Below are 23,875 nucleotides of genomic sequence, written 5' to 3' on the forward strand. Positions count from 1 at the left end.
TTGTATGTATGGTGATAACTACCATTTGAATATAAACTATAGTTTACCTCCTAGTGCAATAACAAGGTTTCAGTTTTCCCTTCTTACTGTTGAAAGTATTACTTTGCATTAAAAATGCTTTCTTACATACTGGTACTCCTCTTTGATTTTAGATATCTCTTGAAAAATGCATTTAACTGCACAGAATGCTTTCAGAGTAAAGTGTTTTTATAACTTAGTAAAGACAAGATGTTTCCATTAAGTAGCTCTGAGCCCATAATTTATGGATGTGTTGAATACAAAGGAATTCTTACTTTTAATATTCTAAATCTGAATACAGTTTTATGAAACATGGCCCTACTGTTACTGAATTGTACATAGGCAGATAACGGGATTTAGGCAGAGCCCCATTGACTTCACTGGGATCGTTGTGGAATTGAGTACCTGCCCATTTGAATCTGGAGTTTTAGACTCCCTGGAGTGGAAACATTCCAGCTGGTGGACTGAAGCTAACTTCACTTTGAGCATGGTAGCTGTTTTGCCTTGAAAAACAGTATATTGAATGATGGAGTGAGTCCAGAAACACCTGCTGTTAACGTGACTTACTGCAAGAGTCACGTTTCGGTTTAAAAAACACTGCTGACTTCTTGGAGTTTGTTAACAATGATCCCAGAGTACCATTTTTTTTGGCTTGCTTGCCACATTGTGATCTGGATAGTATGAGGTTAGTACTGTTGTAATAATGGTCTGGGATATTCTAGCAAACCCTGGCAAGTCTCCAAAATTTCATGGACTCTAAAACTACTTCAACTGAAGGTTATATTGACCTACAGTATACTGCCTGTTCTCATAGCCTTGTTATATTTTTGTCTTTTTGAAGCCTAGATTTTTAGTAACTCTTAAAACAAAAGAGCTTTTTTTTTTTAATTTATTCTTTGAACTTATTCTTAAACCATGAAGAGGATATTGTTGTATCAACTTGAAGATTTGGGTAGGCAAAATATATTCGATGAGAGCCCTGACAACTGAAAAACTGCCCCTAAATAATTGACTATAAATTATTCAGGATCTTAGCTTTATGTTTCATCCAAACGACCTTAACACTGGTTCAGTACTGCCAGAGAGGGAAGATTGCCGCCTAATGAATGAACAACACTTCCTGGTGTTTTTCTTATGATGAGATCACTGCCTGACGTGGTATGGCAACAGGCAGGTAAAGCTACATTTTCCTGTGTCTCTTTGACAGTAGACAGTGAGTGGAAGGAGAATAAAATCGAAGTTCTGAGAAACCTTGTCCCCACCCAATTTGCAGCTGACTTATTAGACATCTCTAAGAAAATGCATTACAAATAAATTGTCACTGTTCCAGGTCATTCTGAACCACCCAGTTTCATGCATAATTAGCTGAACAAGTGATTGGGTTGTGAGGACATTTTTTTTTTTAATGTCAGAATACTGTTTCCATGTAATTTTCTAATAGAATCACACATTTTAGTTTGTAAAGATGTGAATTCATATAAGTTTAACTTCCTGAAGAGTATATTGCGTGGAATAAGCATGGCTTTGAAGATCACACTACAACGTTTTTGAATCACCTGTGTATCATATAACGCATTGTTAATGGAGTCAGTTGAGTGTATCACAAACTTTAAAAGTAGCAATGGCTATACTTTACTGGAAGATTAACTTATATTGGTGGCCAGTGGTGCCAGTAATGAAATGTTTCATGTGTCGAATTGAACATAGAGGAGAGGTAAAAATGCAACTTTGAATACTTGGTTTTAAAAACCATGATAAAATCTGAAATTCAGAGTGCATTTAAACAGTGGTAAATCAAGGAAATATGAGGTGGGGATCACTATACAATGAAAACAATGTTAATTTTGTGTAATTTAATAAACAATTTAACTGAAAATGTAATTGTGAATGAAGTAACATTATCAAGCTGTTAAAATGTCATTTTCTTCTGTGTGTATGGGTAGGTTTTTCTTTTAATGTTATGCTTTGAAAACACAAAGGTTGAAAGATAACAAAGATGCCACCCTAATCATTCTAAATTTTATGTCCACATTATCTGGTAGATGGATTTTGACTATTAATTTGGTTTTGTATGTTTTCTCTGTGTGATATTTGTGCATTATTAGATGACTAGACTGGCCAAGGCAGACCTGTTACACTTGCCTGAGTTAGGCATTGTTTGCCATGCCACTAAACCTGCCGTCAAGTGAAACCTTCATGGGGGAAATGAGATCGAAGTCTGGCCTGCTGAAGATGGACGCCCTGTCTCTGTTTTTATTTTATTTTGCTTTCTTTCCTTTGTTTTTTTCTTTTTCTTTATTTTTTTTTAATTTATTTTTATTTTATTTTGTCCCTTTTTGTTTTGTTTTGTTAAATCTCTTTCCCTTGTACTTGTGAACTGGTACTTCAGTTCTGTAAAAACGGTGTTTTGTAAAGGGTTTGCAGTGCTTCATTTTGAAGTTGACCTGAAGCTGCTTATGAATGGTGGATGGTATACACAGAGTATGATTAACTGATTTTTATGCTGTGAATTACGGATAAATTTGGTTTTGAATACATGTAAGCATCTAAATTCAACAGATGAGCATATTGTGTCAGAAGGCTGGAATAGTGAAACATAGTTTTAAGATACATTCTTTCATATGTTATATTTTATGAGTTCACCTTGGAAAAGGACACTTAAAACTTCCTGGAGACATTAACTTTGCAAAATACAGTCATGATCTTTCTCTGCTATTTGCCCCACTTCTCAGCAGAGTAGTTTTCATTTTAGGTTGCATGGTCTGTTTAAAAGAAGGCTTTCTATTTATGTCTACTATAAAGAGTTTAACATATAATTATTTCTGAAATTGCAATTTCATGGATATTGAATGTCATGAAATACTTGCTTCTGATGAAATCTTGCTCCAGTGAGGTCAGTGGCAGTAAAATTTCATCCTTTTGTTTTTACAATTTTTAGAAAGACTGTATACCACTCATAAGTACAAATGCAGCCCGAGGTTTAGATTGGAATGTGTTATATGAGGCACATTGTCTTTAACATTGTTATTTGTGTGAAGATTGAATCAGTTCTGTATGTGTGTGTGTGTGTATGTATGTGTATGTATTGCACTTTTACATGCTCAAGTGGTGGTTATGTGAAGAAGTTTAAAAAAAAAAAAAAAAAAAAAAAGTCATCTTGGTTATCTCAAGCCCTGGTAGTTGATGCTGGAGTGACTGAGAAGTTTATAATCTCTAGATATGTTCTTCTTTCTTGTGGAATGGAACCCCTGCAGCAGAAATGATGGGCCAGGTGGTATGTTTCATCCTCAGGCATTTCTCTTCCCAGCTAAGTGCATTGAGATCAGCTGGTTTCTCTTTGGTAATGCACTAGGCTGTGAGTTGCAGCTGGGAAGAGCTTTGCCTCATAATCTTTGTTTCATTTATCTGAGGCAGTTGAGGTTGTTGCCAGTAGTTCTAATCTGTTTAATCACTGCTGTTAAATCCAATAACAATCATGGATTGGATCACACAGAAATTACTTTACTTCAAAGTGTGCATTTGCCACAGACTTAAAATAGCAGGAAAATAACAATACCTCTAATTACGTTTAAAGTAGATGTGAAAATATTTTAAAACAAACTCACTTATTGCTGAAGCAGTTTTGAGGGGAGGATTAAGCATGTAGTTTAAGTATGAAAAACAGGAAGTTAATTTCTTCTGAGCATTTGGAAGGAGATAAAATACTGTGATTACTACCTGCTTAACACAAATACTTATGTTCATCATTTAGCAAAGTGGATTCTGGTATGGACTCAGTTGGCTAGGACTCTTAAGCACTTTGATACAAAAAAAAAACAATCATATATTTAGGACAACTGCATCTGCTAAGGAGCATAAGGTATTTTTAGTCAGTGCAGAACTAATCTACATGTGCTTCCAGATTCCATCACAAAGCAAAGAATAATTAAGTAAATTAAGATCACAGAATCTGTAGTTTGCTCAACAATCAAAAGCTTCTAAGAAATATTATTAATATGTAGTATATGTGACATTTATTTTGTCTGTTTCCCTTATTAGAAAATCAATATCTTTAACTCGTTTCCATTAAGCCCAAGTTTAAAAAACAAATCTGTTATTCTTAAATAATTATTAAAGTATCCTAATTTACTGTATCATAGCTCACATGTTTTGTTGTATATCTGTGTGGACTTATATTATTTGATAAACCTAGGGAGATAAAGCTCTAAAAACTTAGTCTGTTTTTAATTCTCGAGTTTAGCTGGTCTCACATACTCATTTGTTCAGGAAAGTAAATGTGAAAGGTTTTCCTTCTGCTGTCCCAGTCTATTTTCTATGGAATTATTTAAAAAATTGACCTGATCTTAAAAACTGGAGGGTGAACCTGTGAAAATAGAGTGTCTCTAAAAATACAGGCAAATTTTCAGGGTTCTATTTTTAGAGTTAGACCCTTCTACAATAAAATGACCAAGCAAATCTTTCTTTGTGGCATGGAACTGGCCGACTGGATTTTTTATTGAAACAAAACATGACACTATTTAGAGCCCTAAGTAGTCTGGACTTAATGCTGCTAATTTGCAATTAATATATGCATACTCTGCATTCTTTTAACTGCTATAATAGTTGACTTAACCGAAAAGTGCTTAGCTGATTCCTTAAGCAAGATTTGAGCAAATGAATAATTCCTATTATTTCAGTAAGGTGCCCCATATGCTTAAAGTTTAGGCTTGTATTTAAGTAACTTTCTGAACTTAACTCACTGTATGTTTAATTGTGTGCCTAACTCGGTTCCTGTCTACATTGAATTGGCTGTATGTAAGTGCATACTTAAATTAGGCATATGCTTATGTACATTACAGACACAGTAGCATGCAGACACACAATTTTAGGAGCCCTTTCTGTTACTAAGTTTAGTTGTGCCATGTGTGCTGATCACGTGGAAACCTGCATGAGTATCCAGTTAATTGTAAGAAGCTGTCTGTTCAAGATTAGGTCTGATAGTTAATGGTCTGGTTCATTAGTCATCTGAAAACACTTAAGTATTTTGATTTTTCAGAAAAAATAGTACATAATTGTATGCCTAATTTGCATGCACAGTTGCTGGAACTGTATATTGGAAAGACTGTTTAGTTAGCTACCTCGTAGGCAGGATATGCACCAAAGTACATGATTCTTGTGAGCAGTCAGGCAGATCAGGTACAGCAGATCAGGTAGACCTCGCCTTGCATGCCTGACTTCAAAACGAGCGCTGAACATTGTGGTGATTACTCAGATTCTTGCATGTTTTCTAAAAACCCTTGGAAGACATGACTGCAGAGTTAATTCTTGAGTGCTAATAAGTTTCCTATTTTTTTCCTATAGATAGCAAAATCAAGTGGTTTGTTACATGTTAAAGAGCAAGGTGCCTCAAAACTTAAAATAAATGTAAATAAGAGGCATGAGAAAAAGATGTGTACTGTTACTTTATCTTTTCTATTCCACACATGCTGCATATAAATTATTTTTCATTTAGATTTGTTTTGTCCTTTGGTCACATCCAGTTGTATCCCAGTCCATGTTGCAGATCTGTATTACTGTTTTGCAGTACCTTTTTCGTCTTTTTTTTAAATAGTATAATTCTTGCGGCGTGTATTGGAACTCATGTAGCTAAAACTGCACAGTGTTTTAAAAACTTACCTAATATTTTTTTTTTGATAAGAATATTAATATTTTCATTTTCAAATCTTGTAGTTAGACGTTTATAGCTAAAAAAATACACAGTTTTAATTAAAGTACAGTTTTTGTAGCTATCTTGGCTATTAAAAAGTTTAAATAAAGACATTTGGTTTATTAAACCGCATATGGTAGTACCAAAAGGCTCAGTGGCTTAGCATACATACGGTTATGCCAGCAATTTTGAGTAAATCTTGGATGTGTAGTATAATTAGAACTGCATTCTGTAGTTTTTCTTTTGATTGTTTAGTGTCTGTACCAGTTAAAATCCCTTTGCATTTCAAATTTAATAGGCACATTTAATTGTTCAACTATTGCATCTTTTAATTTTTGAAGATTTTTGGGTTTGATTTAGCAGTCTAATTGTATCTAACTTTAAATGAAACCTATGTTTGGTATCTAACCTATGATTAGATATATTTAAATGGTTATAATGACAGGGAGAAGATAATCTGGTTGAAATAATATAAAATGCATATTTTAGGAATATATAGCTTTCTTAGCTGATTTTTTTTTTATGATTTTCTTCAATCTCAGTAAATTTACGGCTAATCTATCAAAGTTTCAGATAAACTGAGATGACCTAGAATATAAGACAGTACAAATCTAAATTTTTCTGCACTCACCTTTCCTTCCCCCAGCTTTACTTGTAGTGTGTATTGTGTGGAGTCACAGTAGTTTTTATTTTATTTATTTTTACATCAAGAGTAGGTAGCTTCAGAGAGAAAAAAAGCACAGATTTCAGTTAGCACATACATGTTTTTTCTTTTTTTTTCTTTTACTGATTTGGTTATTTGCCATTTCTGGGGATTAAACTTTAAAAAATGTTCTTCTTTTCTGTATCTGATGTTCTGTGTGCTATTAGTGATGCAGCCAACACGAACGGTTGTCATGTGTAAAACAACTTTCGATCACCGCGAAAACACCGCCCTGGGAAAGCGTCCATGCTTGATATCGTTTGGTTCATGAACATTAAGTTTCCAGTACAGGTGACCCATAGCTCAAAGTGTTAAATAATTGTGTACATATTCAGTTTTTAAAATAATAATCCATTAATGAGATTGCTAGTCTTTGAAGTTTTTCTCACTTTTGTTTTTCCTAGTAGGGCAGGGTAAAAGGAAAAACTTAAGTTCTTATTTGTTTCTTTGTAAGGATCTGGTAGATAGATTCATTCTTATTTATTACCTTTTTAAATGCAAGGGTAATTTTAAAATCATAGAAAGAATAACATCTGTGTAGTGTGTGAACTCTGTATAATGCTTTCATTTGCTTCTTCAGGTAAAATCCCAGATGAAGCCAAAGCCCTTTCTTTATTGGCACCTGCTCCTACCATGACAAGCCTGATGCCTGGTGCAGGGTTACTTCCTATACCTACACCAACACCTTTGACTACAGTAAGTAAAATTCAGTTGCTGTTTGATTCCTGGTTTCATCTATATCTAATAGCCTTTTCTGCATTCAGAGAACAAGAACAATCTGATCCATGAATGTTAATCCTTTTCTTTGTCAGATCAGTGCGAATCTAGCTATGATTCTTCGTTTGAGGGTGGATCACGAGATGCATGTGCACTACCTTTCCTGTTTTTTTCTTTTGGATTTTTAATTTTCAAACTAGTGGGTGAATACTGGTTTTGGTTGTGTCCATGTTACTTGTCCCTTTCTAGACCCATTAATTTGATCCAGTGGCAATGCTATCCACCTCCTAAAAATCATATAAAACATAATATTTAAATTGGCACAGACCTTTATAATGCTGAAATGTTGCATTGGGATGCTCAGTGGTAGGACTTTTGACTGTTTGCCTAGCAATATTTTCACTAGAAATAAGACAGGAGCTAGCTGCTGCTACTTCTACACAGTTCCCATCTGCCCCTGTAAGCTTTTCTTGAAATCAGCAGGCAGCTGTGCCCTGTTCAGACACAATTCTGGAAATAGCAAAGCCTACTTTGGAAAAAAATGGGCTTAGTGTCATCGCCCCTATGTTACTTGAAGATGAAATTCCTCAGTCTTTCAAATACGTTGCAGCTGCGTGCTTACTGATAACTCCTGATACTGTCCTGGATTTTTCGTTTGTGTGTTAAGGGTGTCATGCAGATTCTGACTTACTTGTTTTTATAATGATTCCTCATTTGTCTCTGTTACCTGAAGCATTATTCCCACTTTTATATCCTTAGCTGATAATTACAAGCATCCTAGAAGAAATGAATATCAATTAATTTCTTTCTTCTTTCATCCCTTCCATAAAAACCTTGCTTGAAAATGCAGTGTTGTTTTCTGCTGCAGTATTTCATAAATCTACACAAAAGTTTCCACCCTTTTCAAAGCTTCTAGTCCAGCAGCTGTTTTAGAGTGCACAACTTCTATTCAGAAACAGTGGGACCAAGGTCACCAGTTACAACTGTTGTATAAGAGGCAATGCTTGGCTTTGAAAATCCATTTTTAGTTCACAAGAGTGTTGTTGTTTTTTTTTTCTATTAAGATAGGTGATACTATGCTCACTGATATATGAAGTAATAGTTTAGGCATTTCATAAATTAAAAGTGTGCTTACTCGTGGTTCAACTGCTTAATTGCTGCTAATTAAGCATAATTAATAGCAGGATTTAGAGACATTTGTTTCTAATATAACTTTCTGAAGTGACTCTGTTTTTATACCATCTTTAATAAATTATCTGTTATTAACAAATTTCTGCCAGTCTGTTCAGATGTTAGGATGACAGCAAATAGCAAACGCCCCCCCTTATCCTCCAGGAGTTAATTTAATGCATATGTTCAGTATCATACGAATAATTTATCTTGTTCTGTGAATGAAAATTTTAAAAACAAAACCTCAGTATTTTATTCCATGAATCCAGAATTCATTGTTAGTTACAAAGTGGCATTTTTGGGTCTTGGTCTACTGCTGCATCAGTGGTTGCTAACTGTTGGTTTCTTGGACCAATGGGCTCCACCGGGTAAATGTAGACAACACAAGGAGATGGAATGTAGAGGTGTTATCTGTGGAATTTCCCTTTTTCTCCCGTACAGTATTAATTAACCATGTCATCATGCCACTATTCTCTTTTCCATAGATTTTAGCAGAAGCAGTAAATTTGCTGTTTTTGTGAAGTTGCTGTTTGGTGAACAGGTTATGCCTAAAAACTTTTTTGTTTTTACTTTCTATATTTGTCAATAGTGATGACCAATGGCTTTTCTTTAGATGTTGGAATTGTAAGTAACCAAGCAGAACCCACAGGATGAACTAGAAAATAGTCAAGCATGAGATGCTCTTGTACGTGCATAATAATAGCATTGTGTATACAGATAGGATTTCTCACACATTCTATTAGTAAGGTAGGACTTAAAAATTAAAAGTTTTATTTCATACTTCATTAGATGAGCATACTTAATAACAAAATCACACTTCCTGAATGCTCTGTAGTTATGATTGTCTCTTCCTTGGTCTTAAGTACTTGAAGTACGAAAATGTGCAGGAAATTACGCCACTAAAAACTTTCTTCTGAAGTCTGGATATTAACTACAGGGCATTTTTGGTGCAGCAGTACTTGCAAAACATTGTAGTGTATTTTCTTCATAAGTCAGGGGAAGATTAAGATTTTGTTGATTTCTGCAAAGCAAAGATGTTTGTGTGGTGTTAGTTGATTAACTTTGTGCGTGTTTGATGGGCTATTTCCAGTGGCCATGGCATTCTGAATGCATGTTTTGTCTTGATGCTTCTTCTTTCTTGGTTCTCAGCAGTTTCAAGGTGAAATTCTTTATAACCAAATTTAGATAAGTCCTCAGTGATTCCTCATCTGTAATACTTGCTGTGGCAAAAAAAAAAAAAAACAGTAGTAATAGCAATGCTTAAAGACATCCTTATCAATGTGATTGACTACTAGCATTAGAAATTCACGCCTCCATATTTTCTGATTGATCTCTGGTCAGGTGCCTTTAATAAGATGGTAACTAGTAGCACACAGATTGTACAAGACTACTTGTGGGTAGAGTTTTATTCTTAAAAAAAAAAAAAAAGAAAAAAAAAGAAATAAAGATTAGGGATCTTGAAGTTTTTGTGTTTTTCAGCTTGGTGTTTCACTTGGCACTTTGGGAGCAATACCAGCGGCAGCACTGGACCCTAACATAACAGCACTTGGGGAAATACCACAGCCACCAATAATGGGAAATGTGGACCCATCCAAAATTGATGAAATCAGGAGAACAGTATATGTTGGAAACTTGAATTCCCAGGTAGCTTTTTTTTTGTTTGTTTGTTTTGAATGAGAAACTCTAATATAAGATATAAATTCGTAATTTACGGATTGTAGTCTTAAGAGCTTTTTGTAGCTGATGACAGTAGGAATTTAAGAAAAAAAAAAATCTTGCCATTTTTGGTTACTAGTATTATTTTAAATTTTGAATGCTCTTGCACTAATCAGATCAGATCCTGCACCAGACTGTGTACTTCAGATTAGCAGGATGCCAGAGGAATAACAGTGTGACTGAATTCAAGCAACAGAAATAAGATCGTACGTGTTGATCCAACTGGAACGTATTAATTGAGTGATTTCCTTAGAAGCCAGGAGATCATGATAGCTGTTCCTCTATAATACTGTGCAGCTGCTTATAGTACTGTGCAGTGCTTAAGCAAGGAATTCACCTTCTGAATTACAATAAATTAACTATAGCAGAAGGTTAATGATTTGTCCTAGTAAAAGTTGCAAAATTAGCCTGAGTATTTCTGAGTTTCAGTGACAGAAAAGCTAGGTCTGTCAGAAATCTGTTTTTTTCATCAGTTACTGATTTATTTATTTGAAATATGATTTGTTTTTGATTGATGGCAATATGAGTATTTGTTTTGGGGGGTTATTTGATTGCCAAAATAGCTACTAGATTATAAAAGTACCGTTGATTGCAATAAAATAAAACAAGCGGGAAGCTAGTAGAAAAAATAAAACCAAAGCCTTGTAATGTTGTTCTGTTTTTTGTTCTTGCTGTTTTTAACTGATCAAAAATCATAATAGCAGAAATAGCTTTGACACAGGTGTAAAAGGAAATTCCTCAACAGTTACTTCAAATGGGTTGCCTGAAATGTGCAAAATCCTGTGCAAGTTTATTTATTGCTTAAATGTAAGACTTCAGGACTTGTGGTTGCACTATTTTAAACTGTATTTTATTCTTCAGATTAGTGGAAGAAAAAATAATGCCTGTCTATCCTATAGTGTAACGTATCAAACCTGTGTCACCTGTGTAGTAATGGTGAAATTTCTTAGCAAAATCTATAGTTTCTATGTTACCTGATATGTTGGATAATTTTTTCATTATGTATTTTACTTCAGCCGAGCTCTTTGACTTTTTCTAGACTACCACAGCGGATCAGCTGCTCGAATTCTTTAAGCAAGTTGGAGAAGTCAAATTTGTGCGAATGGCGGGTGATGAGACTCAACCAACACGGTTTGCTTTTGTGGAATTTGCAGACCAGAATTCTGTACCTCGAGCTCTTGCCTTTAATGGAGTTATGTTTGGAGACAGGCCACTGAAGTAAGAAATGAATTATCCATATGAATATTGAATGAGAGATTTCATAGCATCCTCATGCATTCATGACTCTGATCTGTAGGAATATACTGTGATGAATATTTTTTCAGTATAATGATCTGTTGTTGGTTAACTGGAACACTTTTGTAAACTCCACTTTCAAGGTTGGGTGTAACTTCCTCTAAGATGAATGTGAACGGCCTAGAGTAGAGTACATTTACATTTAATATTGAGGCAATGGAAGCCGTAACAGGGAGAGAATCTGCAAAGTCCTTTGTCCAAAGTTTTATATATGAAGTCTGTGTAAAATAGGCTTTAACTTTGAGGTTTGATCTAAACCAGAGGAACAGATTTCTAGACTTGAACCTCTGTTTGTTAAGAGTAAAACAGAAACATTGTGTCTCATTTATTTAAAAGTGGTAACATTAGAAAGGAATAAAATACACATCTCAGATATTTAGGCAACAGATAAATGCTATGAAAAATCTGCAGTTTTACTGAACTTTGAAATTTTTAATCATATGTTGAAGTTTAAATGTTTTCCTTTCTTATGTTTCATTTTCTGTTTTCAACTGTTTGTGTGTTAAAGGTTTTATTTTTCCTTAATTTAGAATAAATCACTCCAATAATGCAATAGTGAAGCCTCCTGAAATGACACCACAAGCTGCTGCCAAGGAACTGGAAGAAGTGATGAAGAGAGTAAGGGAGGCCCAGTCTTTTATATCTGCTGCTATTGAGCCAGGTAGGCATATTATATTCACTGTGTAACAGACATGTTCTACGTGCACCTCCGTACGTGATTTTAAGAGCACTTTGAGACACAGGAAAAGGTTACTCAGAGCTGTACAGTATCTGTGGAAGAAAATTAAAATAATCAAAATTGTCTTCATGCAACAGAGCAGTTGACTGTTTTTTATTTCCATCATTTTTTATCTTTGCATACATGTTCACTGCATGTTTTCAAAGGTAGGAAAACAGTGCTAAAGTGAACAGTATTAATAGTTGGTGCTTTTAAAATTCGAAGTACGTACGAACTTTTACATAAAGTTACTATATTTTTTTTTTGTTCTTCTAGTACACATTAGTGTTGTAATTCATGATCGGAGGAGCTAGCATTCTGGTGAAAGCACCAATATTATGATTTATTTACTGTTAGCAAATTAATTTTTTCCCTGTGCTCTTTTTCATGCTGGCTGAAGACTGTACATTCTCAAACCAAATGGGATCAGAGAATGAATCTGGGATGAAACTTAATATATTGTAATGAACTTTTTTTCATCCAAATCATTTCACTGATCCCTGTTAACAATGAAATGTCAGGTCAAGGGGGAAGATGTTAATGGGCTGAGAGGTTAGATGCACATTTCAGTGCTGATGATTTAAAGCACAGCATAAAAAATTCTCTCATTGTTCAACTACCGAGTAAGTTCCTCCTTTTCATTTTGATTTGTGAGATTTAGACATTTTATTAACAATCTCAGATTTTGGCTTATGTAGGTTAGATAGCTGGTAGTATTGAGATTTTGGGGAGAGATGAGGTTTTTTTTCTGTTTTTCTTTCGGGTTGGAATTAAAACAGCTGTAATATTTCCTTTATGTAAAGTGGTTTCTTTTAGAGGCTGAACCAAAGTTTGCTGAGATTGCTGATAGGCTTAACACTGACTTCGTGGCTTTTGAATCAAACTTCTCAGCCCCTTTTCTCCATCCCTTCCTCCCCAAAATAATGCATGAGGAATGAAACTTCAGTGTTTGTGCAGTTGTTGAAATGTCTAAAAGTATTGAAAGTATTAACTACTTTATTTTTTATTCTTTATTTTTTATTATTTTATGTTTTTTTTTTTTTTTTCCAATTTTTACCCTCTATTCTAATTTACTCTATTTTTCTCAGGTTATTAAAAACAAACAAAAAATAGTAGTTTTATTAATAATATACCAACAGGAGAACATGTTGTAATCTTGTGCATTGTGGCAGCAACATAAGTCCCTTTCCTAATAGAGCTAGCTGTTTATAATTATCTGGTTTATGTGTACTGCTGCAGGATGGCTGCACTCAACGAGTATATGCAATGACTTTCTTGGATGTTTCTGAAGGATATTTGCAAAGAAGGAAGATGTGCAAAGAGTAGGCCCCTTGCACTATATGTGGTACATTCCACTTGTGCCAGATTGTTAACTGGGATCTTTAAATGTTCTGAGCTTACACTGCAAAGTGGTTTTTTCCTCTCAGAGTCTGGAAAGAGCAGTGAAAGAAAAGGCGGTCGATCTCGTTCCCATTCTCGTTCAGAATCCAGGTCTAGCTCAAAATCCCGATCTAGAAGGAAAAGATCACATTCAAAACATAGGTAGGTATGTTTTTGTTTTGGACTAAGGTGATATGTTTTTTCTTGAATGATGGTGGTTACTGAGATTTCTTAATTATGAGACAAATGTCAGTGCAGAGGGGATTAGTAGTTTATACTAACCAGATCAGGGTAACTGGGATCTTTATCTGAACAGATACTCTTTCCCTTTAAATGCTAATGTTTTCAAAATTACTTTCAATTAAAACACAATGGAAGGTACTTTCTGTGCAGGGTAGCATGACCTTATTTCATTTTGTGTCTTCTGTATTTAAAAACAAACGAACAGTTAGTTACCTGTGCTTTGTGGCTAGAATATTTAGTTTTAGTTCTAACACCCTGAACAGACAAGGTGGCTGGTTTTGCTAGTAGAAAGTCATTGCTGTCCCGAACTTCTAAACACATAGTTAATAAAAACAGTTTTTCTATTTATTGTACTGTAAAGTTAAATCTCTGACAAGCCAGAAGAAAAAGGTAGGGGTAATTTTTCATTCTTCAGTTTGTTTGCTTTTGTTAAATTTGCTAATTTCTGAAACAGGCTTTGAAATATAGGAGGAAAGGGAATCTCTAGATCGCTATTAAAGTTTGTACATTAACATTTTTTCCAAGAATGAGACAGTATTTTTATGTGACACTTGCATATGCTTTCTAAAATCGTTCGTATTTTTTCAATTTCTTGTGTTTATGTAATCAGTCTGAAGGTATTTGGTTACATTAAGTATCAAAAACCAAAGCATTCAAGTGTGTTTTATAGCTTACACTTTAGAAAGGTGAGTGTTGTCACTGTTGCAGAAACACTTGTGTTGCATCCTTTCTTACATTTTTTGTGTACATCTTTTACACACAGGATAGAGGGGCTGGATAGAGGGGCACAGCACATCATTTATATTAACAATGCAGTATGATCTAAGTGCAGGCTTCAGCTTTGTAAAAGCAAGACACCGCAGCACATATTCTCTGACATCAAACCATTGGGTAACTTTTTAATGCAAGAACAATGATTTGGTCACTTCATTATTGCATGCTTCTCTGCTGTTTCTCTCAGTCAGGACGTAATTGAGTCTTCGTTTTGTGTACCATTTGAGCCATTTCTGTGCTGTTCTGTATTTACATAAAACAAACTGAGTTCTAGAAGATAAATTTGCATTTTTCACTTGCAGAAAACCTAGGCTTTAAACACGTTAACAAGTTGATAGTTAATTTTCTTTTTAAAAATCTTTTACCACTGTTAAAGTTTTGAGTATATGCTAAAAAAAAGTCAGTATCATTCATTGAAGCAAATTTATTCCTAAGAATTATCTATCTGTACCACTTTCCTGTTTTTGTGTTTAATAAACCACCTAAATCCCTTTCTTCTTTATAAGGCAAATTTTAATAAAGGGCTTATTTTGTCTAAATTGCAATCAATTTATCCTGTAATTAGTTATATTTCTACACTGATACATGGTATGAAGCTGCCTCTTCTCTTCTCTTGGTATATCTTATTCTGTGTGTCTTGAGCTGCAGAAGACAGGTGGAGCTGGTATTTTTTGTCTTCATATTTTTCAGAATTTATTGAGTAGTATATATATAGTCTTTCTGTCTTTGGTAACGTTAACATCATGGTACATGAACCTCTCAGGCAAAGTATCCAGTGATTGTTTTTTGAAACATAACGTTCCAATTCAGCCTTTTATTTTAAGCTTCCTAGACAATACAATCATCCAAAAATGATAAATATTTTGGAAAAAAAAGTATATTCATTTTTAAAAGTCTTGTTTTTGTCATCAAATCTGAGACTATGCTATGTATTTTTATCAGAAGACTGGAATTGAATTTCTATTGGGCTGTCCGCACGTTATTTGTATTCCTTATATATCACATAGCAAATGCTCATTCATTTTCTTGATAATTCTTGAGATTCAAATCCATACTTACAAGTCCTTTCAACTGAAAAGGTACCTTCAGTAAATGCTGAAACACAGATAGTGACAGTTTCATTTTTTTTTATTTGGAGATCCAACCAGATGACCAAGACTGCAATAAGTGCCTAGAGAAGAGGAAAAGTGCAACTAATGGCTTTTACAAGTTGATTTTAGATGTTATGCACTGAGATTTATTAAGAAGAGCTATCCTAATATGATAAGAATTTACATTTTCTGGAATATTCATAGAGGTTGTAATAAAATACGAATGTTACTTGAATATTACTTAAATGGTGCATTGTGTCAAAGGAAAGCACGTTTGCTAAAATGATGGTAGGTACTGTATTACTGAGATGTAGCTATATAACTTTCTGTAGTTAGGCAAGATTTCTGTTTTTTTTTTATATTATTATTTTTTTCCTGTATTGGTTGACCTGTTTTTTTGAAGTTTCAATATTAAAGTATTTTTCTTGTGGTATCATTCATATAGAAGTAGGTCTGGCAACAGATCACTCTCAAGACACAAGGACAGACGCAGATCCAGAAGTCCCCTAAAAAAACGGTCTAGATCTAGAGAAAGGCGGAAGTCAAGAAGTCGATCTCGTTCTCGGTGAGTTTACAATCATAGGAAATGTAATATAAACTGTAAAAAGAAATATACACTTTTTCTTAGCATACAGTACAAAGTGTGTTTTTTTTTTTTGTTTTGTTTTTAAAATGTAACAAATGTTTTACGTGATGGTAAAGGATGAAGTCTAAATGCTTTGTCTTGTTCGTAGGGTTTGTCTATGAAGCAAAAGTATAGAAAGTAAATTTTTTATACTGAGGTATCTAAACTTCAGTAGAGAAATTAGTTCTATGTTTATATGTACGTAGAATCATACAATCACTTGGGTTAGAAATTACCTTTAAAGATCATCTGATTCCAACCACCGTGACAGTGACACCTTCCACTAGACCTGGTTGCCCAAAGGTCCATTCAACTTGGCCTTTGACACTTCCAGGGCATCCAGAACTTCTCTGGGCAACCTGTGCCAGTGCCTTGACACTCACACAGCAAAGAATTTTTTCCTATCATGTAATCTAACTCTCTCCTCTTGTAGTTTAAAGCCACTCCCACTTGTCCTATCACTCCACTTCCTGACAGGGTCCCTTCCCAGTTTTCCTGTAGGCCCCCCTTAGGTACCAGAAGATCTCAGTAAGGTTTTCCCAGAGCCTTCTCTTCTCCAGGTTGAACAGCCCCAACTCCCTCAGCCTGTCTTTGTAGGAGAGGTGCTTCATCCCTCTGATTATTTTTGTGGCCCTCTTGTGCACCCACTCAAACAGGTCTGTCTTATGCTGGGGACCTCAGTATAAAGGCAGTACTCTAGGTGGGGTCTCATGAGAGCAGAGTACTGGAGGAGAATCGTCTTGTGTCCACACTACTTTTTATGCAGCCCAGAATATCATTAGCTTTCTGGCTACAAGTGCACATTGCTGGCTCATTGTAACCCTGTTGCAGAAGGCCACCAAATTTGTAAGGCCCTCAGTGAAGACATGTTGGATGTTGCCAGTCACCTCTGTTTTCTATGTGCCTTATCATAGTTTCCAGGAGGATCTGCTCCACAATCCTACTGGGCACAGAGGTGAGACTGACCAGCCTGTAGTACCCTGGGTCTTCCTTTTTTCCTTTTTAAAAAATTGATGTTAAGTTTCCCCTTTTCCGATCACTAGAAAATTCACTGGACTACCATGACTTTTCAAACAGGATGGGTAGAGCCTTAGCAACTTCATCTGGCAGTTCCCTCAGGACTCTTGGGTGTATCTCAAGTGCTGTGGACTTGTGTACATTCAGGTTCCTTAGATGATCTTGAAAGCGATCTTCTACAGCAGGTGGTTCTTCATCCTCCTAGTCCCTGCCTTTGCCTTCTATGTGGCTAGAGCACTTGCTGGTGAAGAATGAGGCAAAAAAGTCACTGAGTACCTCAGCCTTCTCCATATCCCAGATAACTAGGTGTCCTGTGTCATTTTGGAGTCCTTTGATATGTCTGACTGCTCCTGGCTGTATGTATTCCAGTTCCCTCCACACCTCTCAGAAAAGAGGTGTCTCACCTACAACTATCCCCAGTCACCTTTTTGTGGTTGCAATATGACAACAGGTCCTTCCTCTTCAGTCTGCAGAGCAGTGAAGCAATTCTGTAAGGGTACCTCAGGCTTCAGGGGTACTCTTTTCCTCCTGCTGATCCTTGCCATTGCAGGCTTCCATTCTTCCACACTGTTGGCATCCCTCCTTTATGTGCGTGCTGGTGGGGGATTTTTTGGCTGTTCTGCTGTGGGTCCACGAAACACTGCACTTGGAAGCAGCTATCTAGCTCCTTCTCGGCCTCCCTGATGTTACACAGCTTACTGGAGGCAGTTATACTGCCTCCTGCAGCTCAGCCACCTGCTGCAGGACATCCTCCACCTGGGCACACCTTCTGTAGGCAGGTCTGTCACCTGTCCCTGCCCCAGGAGTAAGGCCTGGGTGCTTCCTGCAGTCAGTTCTGCACTGCAGCCTGTCCCTTCAGCAGCTCCACCTGGCTGGAGGCATCGGACAGGACTGAGGGAGATGGTGCAGTCCCCCCAGCTGGAGCTGCAGTGTTTGCTCTCAGAGTGCCCACCATTCTGCCTTGAGGGTCTGGTAGGATGCGTGCTCTTGACCAGTGCAGGTGGTCGCAGAACAGTCCTGGCTGGTGGTTCATGTGCGCTCTGGGTCTCCCACTTAGCCAGCAGAAAGTCTTTTGAAAAAGCACCCTCCTGTGCAAAATGCCGCTCTGTGCCCGGTCCCAGTGCTAAACCCTTCTTCCAGTGAAGAAAGATAGGGGCTATGCCTGGAGCCTTTCAGGTCTGAATGAGTCCTTCTGAGAATCTTTAAAAACGTTTGAATAAGTACGAATACCAAAAGACACAAACTTCTATCGGTCTGGTTCTTGTGGACCTGAAAAGGCTTGTTAATCAACTCTTTGTATCATGCTTTCTCCTATTTATCTGAATAATTGTTTATTTTCATATGTTTTAGAGGCAGCTCATGTGCATGTCCACTAGGAAAGATGGTCAGGGGTCTCCCACTTCCAAATAATCCTATGCTGAAATGTAATTTTCCAGCTAAAGCTGTGATCTAATCAGTTTTTATTTGGTTTTACTATAATATCATTGGAATGTTTCTCACTGTTTTTCTTCTTATGAACAGGTATCACTCTGCCTGTCCTATAGAAGTTCTGTTTACCTTGCTTTTGTTTTTACTGTCTTACCAGTTTTCTTACAGTTTGATTATTTTCAAAATCGTAATTACATTACAGAAGACTGAATTGTCTTGATTGAGTTTTGACCTTACATTTGCCTTTTAAGAGAATTGTTTGGCAAAGTTTTACCCATTTTTTGTTTTTCTGTAGTCACTGGTGTTGGATTTCCAAGCACATACAGGTTATAAGTACAACAGAACACTGCAGAATAAAGGCTTCTGTCCAGTCATCTGTCATTGTTCATACAGGGCTAGTTAATTTGCAGTCCATTTTATATGGATCCAAGTAAAATAATAATTTTTCAACAGAGAGGCATACTTTCTCTTGAGCATTCAGTGTATGCTAAGACTTAGTTGTAATTTTTATTAGAAAGATCAAAGAAGAATTAATGGATTTTTGTTTGAATTTTCACAGGGACAAGAAAAGAGACAAAGAAAAGGTCAAGGAAAAAGAAAAGACCAAAGAAAAGGAGAAAGAGAGAGACCGAGACAAGGAAAAGGAAAGAGACCGGGACAGAGACAAAGAAAGAGAAAGAGAGCGAGATAAAGAGAGAAACAGGGATAAGGACCGGGATAAAGAGCGTAACAAAGATCGAGAGAGAGTCAAAGACAAGGATAGGGATAGAGACAGGGACAAGGATAAGGACAGGGACAAAGAAAGGGAAAAGGAAAAAGATAAGGATAAGGAAAAAGACAGGGAAGAGGTAGATCAGAACAAGGAAAAAGAAGATGTTGAGAAAGATGGGGAGAAGGACAGAGAGAAGATGAAGGACAAGGAGGGAGATAAAGACAAAGGAGGGGACAGAGAAAAAGAAAAGGAAAAAGATGGGGATAAGGAAAAAGAGCGAGAAAGAGAAAAAGAGAGGGATGATAAAAAGAAGAAAGAGAAGAGATCCAGAACACCCCCAAGAAGCTATAGCTCTTCAAGAAGATCTCGTAGCTCCAGCAGGTTTGTTGTTCAGAATTTTTTCATGCTTTTTTTGGACTTCTCAGCAAAATGAAATACATCCGAATTTTTATTTATCAATATCATGGTCTTGGTAATTCCATTTTGTATTCTCTCTGTTTTATAGATTTCCTTACAAAGGTAAACAAATTACAAAGAGCTCTGTATCATACCTGATAGAACACACAGTCTCTTGTTGGGCTGCTGGTGCTTGCCTTTCACTTAACTTTATAGCATATACAGTCTTTGAGAACAGTAAGTAGATGGCTCTTGTGCCATTTCTGTGTTAGAGCCATCCAGAAGTTTCAATCCCGATGACAGTTTGAGTCATTCTTAACATAATTCCTTGGTTTCTGAAATACTGTATGGTGTTCATCTGTAGAGCAGTTTGTTGGGTTTACAAACACTTGGGTGGTGGTAGTATTTGTGAATTGGCTGTCTTAGGAATGACAAGCAATGAAATTTCTGGTCTGGATGGCTGACTGCAAGAAGTTAGCATGGCATTTTGACTGGTTAGCCTTTCAGAAAGTGAATATATCTCAGTTGAAAGATAAAGGTATGTTTCTAAGCTGGTTAGATGGTCTGGTAAAGTGAAAAAGTAACACTCCTTAACCATGCTGATAGCAAACAGGAAGGCAGTCAAGAATTAATCTACTTGTTGTTTTTGCCTCTAAGAGAGGGTAAAGTGGGTGGATGTCTAGATAAATTCAGTACAGGAAAAAGAGGCTGTGAGACTGATGATAAGCTCTCTAAGTGGACCAACTGTAGCAAAAGGTATTGCTTCTGAGTTAAGGTCAGGAAAAAATCCTTTCTGAATACCTCAACAATTACGTAGTTCACTAATATCTCATGTAAAATTTAAATATGAAATTCCATCTGCTACCTTGAGAGAATGTAATACTGGATGAGTTGGGAAGAATTCTACATGTTGTTAGGGGATCCTGGTGTTTCCCCTAGCAGCATTGGTCACCCCTTAAGACTCTTAATTAAGAGTCAACTCTTAATTAAAGCAAAGAGAATGTAATGGTACCCATATATCAGCTCTATCTGGATACCTCAAAGGAAAGGACCATACTCAAGGATTTCCTTGGGTTCTTATACCCATACAATCTTAATTTTCTCAGCTATAATACAATCAATTCTTGACTCATACATGTGATGTCCCTTCATATTGTCAGCTCTTCATTGCAGGGATGTTTTCTGTTACCTAGCGGAGCAGGCTCTCATCCAGTGCTGTCCTTGGTCAGCACATCCCTCCCTTTCCCAGTCTGTGCCACCCAAACACAACGCCACTCACTGCTGCTCAGTCACCACTACGTACCAAGTTCCCTTACACAGAGCTCATGCTGTGGCCTAAGGCATCACTACATTTACTCCACTAATGTCATACAATAGCTACCTGAGTTTCTTACATACCGGCAACTTGTCTCCCTTTCAGTGGTGTTAGCGCTTCACTGGAAAAAAGCAGAATTCCCTTGCCCCTCAAAATTCTGGAGTTCAGGATTTGTATAATACAGAGAAGTCTGTAAAGGTTTCTGTACTTTCTGCTTGTTTTTGTGAAATGCCCATATTGTTTTGGAGGTGTATGGGCAAACTACTCTAACTTCTTCCTGAAAAGAAATTGTGGGGAGCTGGGGTTTGGTCTCTTCTCGCAGGTAACTAGTGATAGGACAAGAGGGTAGTGACCTCAAACTGTGCCGGGAAGGTTCAGGTTGGAAATGAGGTGACATTTCTTCCCAGAAAGAGCGGTCAGGCATTGGAGTGAATTGCCCAGGGAGGTGGTGGAGTCACCGTCCCTGGGGGTGTTTAAGGAAAGGTTGGACCTGGTGCTTAGGGACATGGTTTAATGGGTTATACTGCTAGTAGGGGGATGGTTGGAGCCAGATGATCTTGGAGGGCCTTTCCAACCTTAATGACTCTGTGAGTCTGTTGTTCTTTGTGGCATATGCACAGTCCTGTTTTGGTGCACTTAGCGTAGTTTCTGGAAGGATCTGCTCCACAATCCTGTTGGGCACAGAGGTGAGACTGACTGCCCTGTAGTTCCCCAGATCTTCCTTTGTTCCCTTTTTAAATATGTTTGTTGAGCATGGGCTGGTAGGAAGATAACTCGGGGATATTTATGTAGTTGTTGCCTCAAATAACGAGAGGTTTTGTCATTCCTGAGCTTATTATTGGTATTCTTTGCTGATCTTGAATTGTTTGGTTCTGCAGAGAAAGGCGTAAAAGGAAGAGTAGAAGTCCCTCCAAGTCTCCTAAGACATCCAAAACAACAAAAAGAAAGTCTTCACGAACTCCTTCTCCAAGAAGGTCAGTTTGGTGTAAATCTAGTTAATGAGCAGTAAAGGAGGAAAATGGTACAACATTTTGTCAAATCGAAATGTGGCATAGAGATCATCATTATGAAAGGAACCAAGTCGATTTGTGTTTCTGCTGTTTGTTTTCTAATGCAAGGGGATCTTTAATAATCGTTCTCTGTTGTAAAGAAAAGGTCAGTGTTTTTCAATAAACATTCAAAAATGGATACAGGGACTTTTATAGAAAACAAGTAGGAAAGTATTTTCATTGATTTACCTTTGCATCATTTCAAATGATCTCTGTTGGTCAATATGATTCAGTTTTAATTTAAAAAAAAAAACACAAACAAACAAAAAAAACATAACACAGCTTCATGGGCTCAAGCTTTGTAATGCTTTGAACCATCATCTGTCAGTGATATAAATTTGTTTCAAATAATGAAAACCCTTCCTCAGAGACAATTTATTTTGCTTTTCTCTTTGTAAATAGCATTCATTCTGAACACATGCATTCTTTGTCAGTCAAAAAAATCTAGTTGTCTTTATGAAGGGCTTTTTGTTACATTTTGAGATTTTTTTTTGGAAATCCCCCAGATAAGAGTGTAGTTTGCAGTTAAATGGTTTGAAGATGGCTGACCATTTCCAAAACAAAACAAGTATACCAACAGTCTTAGTTACTGTACTGTGCATATTACTATACAATATACTTGATGCAAATGTTGGTAGTACGTTTGTTGCTTTTGGACCAAATTCTGACTTGAGTAATACTTTTCATAAACAGAAACAAGAAAGAAAAAAAAAGAGAAAGGGATACAAACAATGAAAGAAGAGAAAGAGAACGTTCCACCTCCAAGAAAAAAAGTAGTAAAGAAAAAGAGGGAAAGGAGAAATCTGACAAAAGCACCACTGCTTTGAAGGTAAGCTTTGTGACCAAGTGATAAGTAGCTGAATGTTTCCAAGTGCTCCAAGATTATATTGGAATTTCCCCCCCTATTTTCTTTTTCTCCTCTCGTATTTCCTCTCTTTTTTCCTTACCAAATTAGTGCAGCTTGAAACGCATGGGTTTATCTTTTGTCAAAAGGAGACATGAAAGTCATTCTCTGCTTGATGTTAGTAGCTCAGTTTGATCAGTCTTTGTGTTTGAACTTAACCAACTGGTGGGAATGTGTATGTATGGACTACAGAAGCCCTCTGTTTTGGTTTCTCTCTTTTCTGTTCTCTGCCATATGTTAGGAGTTAGCTGACTGCATCTGTACAAAGATGCAGGAAGCTTATTGTGAAGCAGGCTTCAGAAACAGCTTGGCTATCAAACTCAAAATACATTGTGTTGTGTTTTTTTTTTTTTTTTTTTTTTTAATACATTTTCACTCTGTAATAGTGCAGCCTCTCCCACTTAGTTTTGTCCTGGGCTGTGTGTTGAACTGTGCAGGAAGGAACATTGAAGATTTGGGGAAGGACAGTGTGGGGTTTTACCTTGCAAAATAGAAGGTGGTACGATTAAGAAAAGAATAATGAAATATCTTTCAATTCAAATCTTGTAATTTGAAAAGCCATATGCATTTATAGAGTAGGTGTATTCAGAATGTTTCAGCTCATAGAATATTCCAAGTTGGAAGGGACCCACAAGGATCCTCAAGTCCAACTCCTGGCTTTACACAGAATGACCTAAACATCAGACCATGCGTCTGAGAGCGTTGTCCAAATGCGTCTGGAACTCTGTCAGGCTCTGTGCTGTGCCCACTGCCCTGCGGAGCCTGTCCCAGTGCCCGACCCCCCTCTGGGCGCAGACCCTTTCCCTAACCCCCAGCCTGACCCTCCCCTGTCCCAGCTCCATGCCGTTCCCTCGGGTCCTGTCGCTGTCCCCAGAGAGCAGAGCTCAGCGCCTGCCCCTCCGCTCCCCTCGTGAGGG

General features: G+C 36.8%; 1 protein-coding gene across 3 annotated transcripts in view; it reads left to right on the forward strand.

Annotated features, from left to right (window-relative positions):
* The window catches only part of SREK1 (splicing regulatory glutamic acid and lysine rich protein 1), a 38,718-nt gene that overhangs the window by 9,308 nt on the left and 5,535 nt on the right, over positions 1-23,875 (forward strand). Inside the window, exons 2-11 of one of the 3 annotated variants that reach the window (XM_082783446.1) lie at positions 2,124-6,698; positions 6,988-7,103; positions 9,774-9,938; positions 11,050-11,228; positions 11,837-11,967; positions 13,452-13,566; positions 15,958-16,077; positions 19,142-19,675; positions 21,884-21,979; positions 22,748-22,883. In XM_082783446.1, coding sequence (XP_082639572.1) covers positions 7,041-7,103; positions 9,774-9,938; positions 11,050-11,228; positions 11,837-11,967; positions 13,452-13,566; positions 15,958-16,077; positions 19,142-19,675; positions 21,884-21,979; positions 22,748-22,883 — 1,539 coding nt within the window. In that variant the 5' untranslated portion in view covers positions 2,124-6,698; positions 6,988-7,040. The remainder of the gene's footprint in view (positions 1-2,123; positions 6,699-6,987; positions 7,104-9,773; positions 9,939-11,049; positions 11,229-11,836; positions 11,968-13,451; positions 13,567-15,957; positions 16,078-19,141; positions 19,676-21,883; positions 21,980-22,747; positions 22,884-23,875) is intronic. The other 2 variants (XM_082783447.1, XM_082783445.1) reach the window with 2 other exon arrangements.

The sequence above is a fragment of the Aythya marila genome, assembly GCF_965140915.1.
Source record: "Aythya marila genome assembly, chromosome: Z".
Classification (NCBI taxonomy): Eukaryota; Metazoa; Chordata; class Aves; order Anseriformes; family Anatidae; genus Aythya; species Aythya marila.